Source organism: Cygnus olor, chromosome 18 (genome assembly GCF_009769625.2).
Source record: "Cygnus olor isolate bCygOlo1 chromosome 18, bCygOlo1.pri.v2, whole genome shotgun sequence".
Lineage (NCBI taxonomy): Eukaryota > Metazoa > Chordata > Aves > Anseriformes > Anatidae > Cygnus > Cygnus olor.
Genome location: NC_049186.1, coordinates 2056654 through 2068986, shown reverse-complemented (window position 1 = coordinate 2068986; position 12333 = coordinate 2056654). Strand labels below are relative to the sequence as shown.

Sequence of the window (12333 nt, the reverse complement as noted above, 5' to 3'; positions counted from 1 at the left end):
TTAGTGTCAATCGTGCCTGGGCTGTGGGGTTAAATCTGTGACGTACACATACTGGTGTCACCATGGCCTGTGGTCGTGTTTTCTCGTGAATGCCGTGCATGGGGCTCCCTGTGACCCGGGGTTCTGCTTAACTATAATCTGGTCTTGGCAGCACCTTCCTCTTGCTGCAGCCTTCCTCTTTCACCTTGCTCGGAGCACAGCCTTTGAGGTTTCACCCTGAGCATGACCCCATGCAAACCCCTGCCTGTAGAGCTTGCTGGAGTCCTCCTTTTCTGCCAGCCAGCACATCCCATGGCCCTCTCCCAGGCGACCTGGTATGGGATGAGGCACCGTCCCCACTTGAAGCTGAGCTGAGATTGTGCCACTGTTCAAGGCTAACACACTGCTTCTGTTGCAGATCTGTTGTGTCTGAATGTGAACGTCACTGAAATCATTAAGATCAACAACTTGTCGGGACGATCCTTCTCAGTAAGTGGCTGTGGATGCACCTGGCCCTGGAGGGGTCGGCCTTAAGGAAAGTCCTTAGAGCAATGGGAAAGGGGGAACCCTCCGTGGGGAGGGGAAGGTTCTGGGACCATCCTGCACTGAGAGGGTTTTCCATGGAAAAATCCAGTTTTTCAAGTCAAAGCCCCAGGCACTGTCCCTGCTGCTTGATACCGCATCAAATCCTGTGGACACCCTGAAGGACTGAACTATCACCAAAATTCTGTGACCCCAGGGACAAAGTGGAGAAAAAAAGGCTTAGCCCCAGACATCACGGCCCTGCTTGGGTAGGGGAGGGGATCTGTAGTTCTGAGATCAACCCCATTAGCTCCACAGCTCCTGCAGCAGAGTCCTCTGCAGACCACTTGTGTCAACCACTTCGGGGCCCACCAGAACTGAGGCTGTTGGGGAGATGCTGTACCAAAGCATAAAAGGGAAGCAGGAACTTCAATGAATCTAATCAGCACCTCAGAGAGATGGATATGCAAGAGACAGGACTGAAAAACAGGGCTCCTGCCCCTCTCGCTTTACATGAGATGAGAAGCTGTCCTGTGGGGGTGTGTCCCTGAAGGTTGAGTTGCAATATTATTGTATTATTGTGCCTTGGATATTTGGGGTTGCCCTGGAGCCTTCGGTTTCTCAGTTGGTGTTTCCAGATAGCCAGTACTGTCTTGCTTATTTTCACCTGGCTTTTGGAAACACCATGGTGCTGTGGCCCATGCTGCCCACCAAGGTGCACCAAGGCCCAGGAGAACTGGCCACGTGTCCTGTGAGACACCCCAAGCCTTGCAACCTGTGCAGATTTTGCCAGTTTGCAAAGTCTGCCCTTGCAAGCTTTGGCCAGGTTGTGATGTCAGAAAGTGGAAGAGAGAGACACTTCTATCTTTAATCAGCTACCTTGAGTCACCTCTGAGGTTAAAACTGAAAGAGAAAGGCATCATTTCATACACAGCATGCACACACCACCAGTCACCGCACGGCACAGGGCAGGGAAGTGAAGAGCTCACTGGGCTCCTCCTCCTTTCTCAATCCAGGCTGTGGCAAACAGGTTGAAAACACGCGATATCAAAATCAGGAGCACAGAGCAGAGGCCCTTCACAGTGTGCCTGGACAAGGACAGCAGAAGAACCTACAGGAATGTGATCAGGTGAGGATGCCCCGCGTGCCAGGCTCTGCACACCTCACCCATTAACTTGCATCCCTCCCAGGAAGAAGGGCTTCCAACGTGGAAGAGCTCTTCCCCATGGAGTCCTAGTCCTAATGTGGTTATATCTGATAAAAGACCCATGGGTAAATCCATTACTTTTCCAGGGAAAGCAGGGCAGAGTGGTGCTCTCCTACCTTTGCATTTTGGGGTGGTAGTGTGAAAAAAAAAAATGTTTCTTCCATTTTAAGTAAGGCTCTGTCATTAAGATGGTAGAAGGAAAGGTAGATCTGAGATCTTAGATCTTCTAAATTGTTTTGTGGAACTGATGTTCTCTACACTGACTGCAGTCCTCACTGGGGTATCTCAAGCATATGAAGGTGTGGGGAGAGTTCAGCCCTGCTAAAAGGGCAGGGATTGCTGTGGCTATAGTGGTGGCAGTGACATATGATGTGCTGGAAGTGAACAGTCAGGGTTTGTGGTTCATGTTCCATAAGCCACGTAGAGCATAGGTAAAATGTGAGTTTCTGAGAACTGAAGTGAGCCAGGCTAAGGCCACTGGTTTTGTGGTTAAATGCTAATATACAGCAGCCCATCTTCCCAGCCAAAACCAGTCTGAAAGCACAAAAGCAGCTGTGTCTCAGCACAACAGCCCTCCTCTGCAGTCAGCAGAGAGACTTGAGGTTTAGTCTGAGTTCAGACTCTGGCCCTCAAGGGCAGGTTTGCACGAGCGGTAAATGTGTTCTTGTACTCTTGCAGTGTGGAAGTGTCACCCTGCCTAGAGCCCAGCTACTGCTTGCAAAAAACAAGGACAATGAAATCCAGCGTGCATGAAGCAGAGGATGTGGGCCTTGTGAAATACATGCCCAAGTCTCTGCTGTTGCCCATCAACACGTTTGCAGGAGTCATCCAATGAAGCAAATGAGAAAAAGCTGATGTGAAAGATGTGACATCTGGGTCCTCAAAGAAGAGACGGAAAAAGAAAACACACTAAGAAGCCACCAACAGTGATTTTACGACCATAATGGTGTTTCTAGAGCTGCAAAGGCAGAGGTGGAGAGGGCTCATGGAGGACAGCTACATGCTGGTGAATGGCAGTGGTGACCACAGCCAAGGACCCCTGCCAAGGGGCACGGCTTTCCTGAAGAGCTGAGACTTTCAACCTTTTGCACAAATCAGGAAAAACCTTTGAGCTTTTTCATTTCAGGAGAAGGACTGAGGAAAATGCAGCTCAGGTGATGGTGTGTGCTGTGTTGTGGATCAAAGAGCAGTTACTATTAGTAATATTTATTATTGTGGTGTCTCCTGGCTTGGCAGAGGATCAGGGCTTGTTTTGCTGGGTTCTGCACAGCAAACTTAATTCTGGCACAGGATGATGTATTTGGGCAAACCGACAATGGCTCCCCTGACTCAACCAGGAAACCTCACTGCAAGCTTGACCACAACCGGGAGCGTGTGTGCGTGTGTGAGACTTCCAGTGCAGGAAGCCAGTGGGAAACCTGCTGTTGTTTCAGAAGTGCTATAGAAGATAACAACAGATGGTGTGAAACAGGGATGTGGGAAATCTAGTGCAATATTTGGTGGTGCTGAACTGGAATAGAACTGCTCAGGCTGCCGAGGCTTTGCTCTGAGAAGCAACCTCCTGCAATCGATGGAGAAGCAGAACACCTGGAAGACTTCTCTTTTCCTTTCCTCTGCTGCTATCACGGTGTAGAAACCCTCCCCTCGTTTGCAGATGGGCTCCAACTTACCCACTTTTATGGATGGTCATGTCAGAGGCCTTGTCTTCATTCCAGCTTGTGGCTGACTGAAATAATGGAAGAAACGAGGTGTGTATTTATTGACTCTCTGAATGTGGTCTGAGGTATCTGGGGCGTCTCCAGGGAGTCTTCCAGAAATTCGTGTTGGAAGGGATTTGGGATCAGTCCTTCTATGACACTATCAGTTTTTACTCTCTTGGCTCCCAGATAAATCCTTACCTGGGTTGCCTTCACTCAGAGGTGCTTGCTTGGATCTCCTGCCCTAAGTGTTCTTCGGCTTTGTCTGTGCGCGTAGCAGCTCCTCCAGCTCTGCCTGTCACCCATGGGGAGTCCCTGGGGCCAGCTCTGCAATATGAGGTGATGCTGACCCAGCTGCTGTGGCACTGGCAAACCCCTCTGTTAGCCCCGATGGCTTGTGCCAGCTGGAGTAATGCTGGTGTGGGCTCAGTTTTTGTAGCCAACCAGAAGTGAAAGCTGTAGTTTAAGGCTGTGGTCACCAAGGGCAGACAGGAACCTCCTGAGGACAGCTCAGTTCTTCCTTGGGAAAGATGCTGAAGGTAAGAGAAGAGCCAACTTTGGCAGGGCGAGTCCCAGCCAGCAACGACACGGGGGATACTGGGAAATGCTCCCCCCAAGCCATTTCACCCACGCCTGGAGCAAGGTGCCCACCTCTATCCAGGTGTCCAGGTCTGGAGATCCTTCCTCTGACCTGCCCCACGCCTGTGGGTTGTCCTCCTGGCTATATCTTACAGAATCCCCCTGCTGATGTCCCTCAGGGTCACCTTGGCACAGGAGGCGTTTTGCCTCCTGTTCCCAAGCTCAGGGTTTATTCACTCTCATTTTGAATGCCCCATGCAGACCCAAATTAGCACTGAAATACATTACTGCACGTAAAGCAACACCAGAGCTGTGGGCGGGTGATGCATTATTTAGCAGTGTAAAGAGCCTCCAGGTCCCCAAAAGTATTAAATCGCCAAACCAGCAGAAACACCTGAAAGATCACGTTAGGCAACAGCAACATGACCATTTCCCCAGCCCCCCAGCCTCAGAATCCCCCCGCAGGAGTCACAAACCTGCAAGAAGATCTCAGCAACCATGTTTGGCTCTTCAGTACTGTTTTTCACCTCCACTCACTCACAAATCAAGAATTGTTGGTGCCCACCAATTCCAGGCTTAGTCAGCAAGCATTTTGGCCCTGAAGGGAGCTGAATTTGGAGAGGAGGCTCGGGAACAAGTCAAGAAACACACACTTGCACCAACAGGCTTCCTCTGTGAGCTGCTGCTGCATATGCTAACTTTGGGCTTAAGGGGGTGGCCAGTGGCTCTTCACACCTCTGCTCCCTTGGGGCTTCATTTTGGGGGGGTCACACATCCCTGGCATGCCTGGCTACTACTTACAAAGCCATGAGACCATGCTTTGGGTTGGAGTTTGGTCTGCGGTGTCCAGAGTTGACTCTGTACCGTTGTAAATGATGTAGATGGATTGTAAGTTATTTGTACAGGTGTCAGAGATGATCTGTATCAGAAGATGCGATCCTTTTAATGCCAATTGAAAAAATATATATATATATAAAAGCACAGCAGAACTGGACAGAATTGTTGGTGTTTATTTTCTATATTTGCATGCAGCTGGGGTGAGTGAGGAAAAAGTTGGTAAAAACTACTAAAAAAGAATAAAAGGACCTTTGGCCCTCTATGGCTGATGTCTTCTCCCCACCCTGGGGCTACCTGCTGTGTAGGTAAACGCTTCATTTCCATAGTGCTCTTTTGTGAAGGGACAGGCAGAAATGGGAAAAATGCAGAAATTTGGAAGCAGGAGTCATATCCCCCATGCTGGCTGCCCCTCGACTCCCCTCTGTGCTGCCGTAGTCTGTCCCCACAGCCCGGCCCCCTCCAGCTCTGTTTCCCCGTCTGAAACACCGCCCTTCTCCAAGCATCCTCCAAAGCCCTTGTACTGATCACCGCTGCTTGTTGATAAAGCAGAAAACAATTCATGAACTTGTGTCAATGAATTAGCTCTGCTGTGAAAAAGTCTTTCACAGGTTGTTTTAATCATCCCTTGAAATCGCGGGCAGCTAATGCAGCTCACAGAGCTCCTTAGCACAGGGGCAGTGTTGGGGTCTCCCCTGTGCCCTGGGAGCTGCCAGCTTTGGGACAGCTCCATCTTCTGCACAGGGGCTGGGTGAAATGCCTGGAGGAGCATGGCAGTTTCTCAAGGGGATAAGGGGGGACATAACTGCCTGGGGGCTTTTGGGGCTGTGGTGCAGTGTTGTGGTTTAGCCCGGCTGGCAGCCAAACACCACACAGCTGTTCGCTCACCCTCCCCCCTCCCTCTCCAGGATGGGGGAGAGAAACGGGAAAGTGAAGTCTGTGAGTTGAGATAAAGACAGTTTATTAAGACAGGAAAAATAATAACAATAATAATAATAATAATAATAGTATTAATAGTAATAATGTGTACGAAATAAGTGATGCACAATGCAATTGCTCACCACCCATTGACCGATGCCCAGCCTATCCCCGAGCAGCCGGCCCCCCCCCCGCTCCACCCCGGCTAGCCACCCCTATATATTGTTCAGCATGACGTCAGATGGTATGGAATACCCCTTTGGCCAGTTTGGGTCAGCTGTCCTGGGTCTGTCCCCTCCCAGCTCCTGCTGCATCCCTAGCCTGCTCACTAGCAGGACAGAGAGAGGCTGAAAAGTCCTTGGCTTGGTGTAAGCACTGCTCTACAACAATTAAAACATCAGCATGTTATCAGCGCTCTTCTCATTCTAATCCAAAACATAGCACCCTGCCAGCTACTAGGAGGAAAATTAACTCTGTCCTAACTGAAACCAGGACAGGCAGCTCTATCTTCATCTCTTTGCATGCCCAGCGTGATGCTGAGCAGACACAAAGCTGTCTCCAGTGGGACGATGGGTGACACTGAGCTGGCTTGCCTGGAGCCTGTGTGTGTCCTGGTGTGGTGGCCTGCTGTGTCACCCCGTGGTCCCAGCATTGTCACGCTGAGGCTGGCTCCCAACATGAGTCGCTGCCTCCTCCTCCTGCATAAACCCGGAGCAGCCTGGGCAGCCAGCAGCACTTGCTGGTGCCAGCTGCCTGAGCTCTGCATCCTGACCAACCTCTTCCTTCCATCACTGCCTTGGACAACCCCAAAACACCCACTGGCTATAAACTGTTCAACGCTTTGTGAAAATGATAAAAATCATCTCTTTTCCAAGAGCATTCTGCAACAAGATGAAAAACTTTGGAGGCAGAATGAACCCAGCAACAAGATATCCTAGTATAGATCACTTCATGTATGGAAAGGAACCCCACAGCTGACTGAGGGGGAGGAGGATGCTGTGCAGGCACCATTAAAGGTGGATGGATGTGTCTTCATCGCATGGCCTCCCTGCAGCACTGCTGCAAGTTGCCAGGAGTAAATCAGCCCTAACAGCAGTGTTCACAGTCCCATCCATCCATAATTCATATCCCACTGGGGTGATTTCGGAAGCTCTCTGCTCAGGCAGCTCTTCCGCTTTTTGGGCACGCTGTGACCCCCCTACCCCTGCCTCCCTGGGGGTGCTGTCTGCTCCCCTTGCCTGTGTAGGACTAAATCTGTGTCCTAAACTGAACCTGCTGAGTCCATGAATGTCCTCAAGCTGCCTTACCTGTCCCCTTAAACTCAACAGCACACAGATTTCATCACCTTGGCAAGATTGCTTACAAATGAAAATTTGCTGGGCTGCACTCATGAAGAGATCTGGGTCAGAACTTGAATGGAGTTGGGGGCAAACCCCAATCCTTAGGGGCCTTTCAGCTGTCATCAAAAGCTGTTGTTAGTTTAGTAGGTGCTTCCCTGGTCACAGGGCTACATCACCCCATTGCAGAGGGATCCATTTTAGTGACATCTCCCTGAAGTTTTACAAACCGGCTGCAAAACCCAGAATATTTGTCTAAATACCTATTTAATGTGTAACATGCAAGTGGTGTTGTGATCTCTCACCCTGCTGTGTCCTGGATTTGGTAGAAAGTTGTGGATAATCTCTTTCTGTGCATACATTGATTACAGATGATCTGTACATCAAATGCTTTCAGTGTAATTAGCTCCCCTTTTTCTGGCACAAATCCACTAGGCCATGCAGAATAACCTACCAGAGTGACTAAAGATAGACTTGTCCTCGAGCCAAGAATAGCTGGAACTCTTCATTAAGTCGCTGCTTTCTCCCAGGAATTCAAACTCAAGTTGGGAATGATTTTAGTGTCAAGAATTTATCCCAGCCTTATTACCATACAATACCTCAGGAACTCTAATTACGTGTTAGTAGAGTACGTGGCTGCAGTGCTGTGTGAGCAGCACACCCCGGAGCCCTGCACACAACTGCGAGACGGGTGCTGCAAAAATAGCTGCGATGGTTTAAAATGCTGTGGCTCTTTCGGCTGGAAGTGACAGCCTTCGTTTGGGGCCAATTAAGGGGATTGCATGTGCTCTCTCTGTCTGATTCCATGAAAAATCAGATGGTGTGGTGCAAGCACCACAGGGGGAGGAGAAGCCTTGCAAGGAGGGGTGGTGCCAGCCATGTGGCACCCATGGGGGTCTCCCCAGAGCCCCGACCTCCTTGGTCGTCCTGGCCGGAGGTGTTCAGAGCTGTTCAGCCACCACAGACACTAGCAGTGAGCATTTAAGGTATAGCCGAAGGCTTCGTTTCAGTGTAATAATAATAATTAGTGGTTTATTATTATTATTAAACCAAATAGCACAGCTTGTCCTGATTCAGGGAAGGATCGTATTTATACAGTTCGAAATATGTTCTGAATTGCCAACCATTATGGAGGTGAGTGAGGCAGAGGGTTCATTTGCTGAAGAAATTGCACCAGTTTGGTTAAATTAGTCTCCACTGCGCTTTATGCTATTTGTGTGTGAGGACTGTACAACACAGGTGACCCAGTTTCTTCTGTGGTGGTCACAGACTCTGCAAGCCCCAAGGGTAAGGAGGGAGGTGGACTTGAACTGGTCTGTGTGAGACAGCTTCGCCCCAAGCCGGTCTTGCTGAAGTAAGAAGGTGCCAGGGCATTTGATGTCACAGGGAATATGATGCAGCCCAGAAGAACCAAACTGCCTTTGGGGAGAAGATGATGTGTTTTCAGCCACATCAGTTGTTATTTTTGCATTACCGTGTAACAATTGGCCAAAAAAAAAAAAAAAAAAAAAAAAAGGTGTTGAAACCTCTGTTTCTCTAAGTTTTATTCTTACACAGCAAATTGTAAGGCGAAAAGTGATTATAAAATAATGTTAGATTTTTACTGTTTGGCTACTTGACAGTGAACATTAGCACATTTCAGATGCTTGTATAGAAATCCTTTTTCTTTTTTAGCCCCCCTGGTGTCAGTCCAAGGTCTAGGCTGGCCTGTGCACTTCTCCTCTGAATTCAATTTGATTTAATTGTGCTCAGGTGGAAAACCATCATTAGTGCTGGGGAACGTGTTGTGCACAATGACAGTCTTTGTAGCTCGTGCAGTTCAAATTCCACATGGATCAATGCGCACATACTCTGTGAGACGTTTCAATGGGTCCAAGTAAAGCAGTTGTAGTAGGTGAGACACTACGTGCCAACAAACGCCAAAGGTCTCTTTGCTTTTAGTGACACAATGTGCAGGAGCGGCAGGTAGTTCTGTTGTACGGCTGCTGCAGATGGATGGGAACCCAAGCAACTCACTGAACCAAACACTTTATCTTGCATTCTTTTATTTTTGTTCCCAAGTTACAAGGAAACTACTGATGTCACAGTTTCTATCTTTCTGGCAGTTATTTTATGCCAGGATATTGAAAATCTTTCCTTCAACTCCCATCCATGTGCATCTCACGTCTGCAATTGATTTAAGTAGCGTGGCTCTCTCAGAATATGGAGTCAGGTGAAGCTCAGTGGGCACTGATCTCTAAATGTTCGTTTTTCTTGTGGATCTGATTAGAATAGTAAGATCCTCTCCAGCATTCTCCAAAGGCATCTGTAATTCAACAGCAACCACAGCATGCTGCTTCATGGACGGTACTGAAACCTGTCCAGACGAATTTACACCTATTTTTTGTAATGAGTCTTTTCCCTAAAGTGTAGCTAGATATCGTCCATTTACAGTAAGTCCATTTAGGTGTAATTTAACGAGATCAGGTGAGCGATGTTTCTGAGAGCTGTGGAGTTATTCTGCATGTTCTGCATCTTAAAAGTGAGAGCTCCTGAGGGGTCTTTTCTTCCGTGACGGAACTTAATGCCTCTAGGGCATGGTTTGTGCTGTCGTGGGTGCCCCTAGTAAAGGTGCTCCTCATTTTGGCCACCTTTGAAGTACAGGCAAGAAATTACCAGTCTGATTTGAACACTTGGGTGAATTATGATTGCAGCACGATACAGAAATTCTGTGCCTGTAAAATATGGGTCCCATTTACACACCTCAAAGTATCAGGCAGCTCCCGACCATTGCTGGGGTGAACACTTGGTAGTGCTAATGTAGGGAAAAAAAAAAGGATTCTCTCATGAAATATCTTGGCACTCTCAGCTTGACATCTGTATTGCTGCGTTTATCAAGAGGGAGCCAAAGCAGAGGAATCTCTGCTCCGTCTCTGCTAACTTAGATTGTACATTTCTCTGTGAACAGATACATTTTTTGTGCATGGTTTCTCCCTGGGGCCACTGGTTTTGCTGTGATATAAATTACTTTTCCGGCCAAAGGCAATTTTTTTTTTTACTTGAAATTGGGTGTGTTGACACCATAAAACTGTGAACCCAGACATACAGCTGAGTATGAGGCAACTTTAAAATTAAGCTTTGGTTCACCTTTAATATTTAGAAACCCTGCCTGAAGAAATCAAGCAACAGAAAAAGTAGTTATCTCATACTGACCTTATCAGTACAACAGACTGGGAAGTTGTTGGTACCAGGGCTTTGGTTTTGAAACTTTGAAAATATTTCTAGCTCTCATCAGGTTGAAAGGTCAGAACTACGGAAGTAATTATAACACTGAGAATAGTAGGCTTGTTCTAACACAGGTTTTTATCAGCAGCAAAAGGAATTTTGAGCCAGGAAACACAATCACGTGCTGAAATGATTTTAATAGTCAAAGCATGAACTGAGAAATGTGAACGTGAATTTTTGACAAATCCTACAGAAAATAAGCTCATTAAAAAACTCCAGACCAGTTATTCCGACAAGACATGGATGCTGCCCTGAAGCATTAGGCATTCAGGTCCTCGGGACCAACCTGAGGAAGTGCTTTCTCGAGAGGTGACGAATTGAAATTCTAAGCTTCCTTTTATCATCAAGACGTGCCCAATTAAGCTGCCTGTGAAGGGCCCTGCTCACATCACTTGGAAGCGTTTTTGAATACTCTGACTTTGTTGCATGTGCCATAGAGGCACCTGCTGTTTGCTGCTACCTGCTCAGGTTGTTTGAGGGGCTTCAACAAACCTGGTCCAGCCCAGCTTTCTCCAAGCTGCAGTTTCATGCTCTTTGTACTTGCCAGCACCTGCCCAGGGTCTGGGAGGTTGTGTTACTGTTTCCTGATACTAGATAATGTTCTACTCAAAAAATTACAATGAATGTGCACTTTCTGTTATGTAGGCACTTGATTTCCACAGAAGTAACTGTGTACAGGGAAATACTTTGTGTTTTTAAGAAATATTCTGCTAGTGCCATGAAAGCGTTGCTGTTAGTGACGCTCTTCTTATGAAGACCAAGGTGAAAATCGGCTCAGGATCCATTAAAACTTCTTTGCTGTGGATTTGAGGATGTAGAGCCTCTTCTGTATTTTCTCTGCAAAATGGATTTGTACGTAATGATTGCATTCAATACAGCAGACCAAGTAGTGTGCATTAATTGGATCACAACTCTTTCTATGACTCTGGACTGCTAAATGTAATCCCATGTTTTTAGGGAGAATAAAGCAAGCACATAGAGTGCTTTAAATTTAAAGTGCAGACCACAGCAGATCTGGCTACTCATGGCGAAGGTAATCCTGTAGAAAATTTGACTGAAGAACCGGTTAAAATATTTACATGTTCATTTTCAGTGCATTGTGGAGCAATCAAAACAAGGTGAGTCACTTCAGATCTGAGTTCATAATTGCAGCAACAGTGGATGCTCATCATTTAATGAGCTGAGGAACAATCAGCTGGTGGGCTATTCTTACTTTTGACATGAAATAACAAAATAACAAAATTCTGTGGCTATATATGTGCAGGAAAATACTTATCTCTGAGCTCAGCTTTGCCTGCCTCAATGGGAGCCTAAGTTAAAAATGACAGCACAGCTCCTGTACATAGACCAGAAAACTCAGGGTGTTCCTAGACAATTCATTCGAATCACAAAACGCAGTCTTTTTCAAAAAAACACTGTTTCAGCTCCTGCCAGGGTTACACACAGGCTCATGGCCTCGTGGCTCGGTGCTGCTCCTGCCTGAGAGCTGCTTCTGCATTTTCAAACAGTGGCTGGAGCAAGGTGCTGCTGTGGTTCCCCTGCTCTGAGGCACTGCTGCTGCCTTCCTCGCCCAGAGCAGCAGTTCCCATGTCCTTGGCTCATGCATAGACTCTAGATTTTTGTCTCCTTGCTTTGCTGCTGGGTTTATACGCCACAGTTCGCCTCAGCGAATGAGGCACTGCCTCCCTTGCAAGTGTTCTCTTTTAAAGTACTGGGGTGGAACAAAGCTAAACAGCTCTGACTGCATGGAGCAGAACACAGTTCTCTGGTTTTTGCACTTGGGAGTTCCAAGATTTGGCTCAGTTTATAACAGTGGCAGCAAGGACTAGCTCAGCAGCCTGTTTCACTTGGGGGGAGCAGTTCGACAGGAGGATGCTGCAAGGTGCCGAGACCAGGTACCGCAGTACAGGCTTTTCTCTGCAGGGCGTGATATTCGGACCCATCCCTTATGCTGCCATGCTTCTATTTTGCTCACTGGCAGCTCATTTTATTGCAG

At 47.6% G+C, this 12333-nt stretch overlaps 1 protein-coding gene across 4 annotated transcripts in view; it reads left to right on the top strand.

Moving 5' to 3' along the window:
- The window catches only part of PIK3R6 (phosphoinositide-3-kinase regulatory subunit 6), a 33859-nt gene extending 25301 nt beyond the window's left edge, over positions 1-8558 (top strand). For all 4 annotated transcript variants that reach the window (XM_040530281.1, XM_040530284.1, XM_040530283.1 and 1 more), the window contains 4 exons: positions 398-468; positions 1518-1630; positions 2387-5648; positions 6234-8558. In XM_040530281.1, the coding sequence (XP_040386215.1) occupies positions 398-468; positions 1518-1630; positions 2387-2543 (341 nt within the window). In that variant the 3' untranslated portion in view covers positions 2544-5648; positions 6234-8558. The remainder of the gene's footprint in view (positions 1-397; positions 469-1517; positions 1631-2386; positions 5649-6233) is intronic.
- The last annotated feature ends 3775 nt before the right edge of the window (positions 8559-12333 follow it).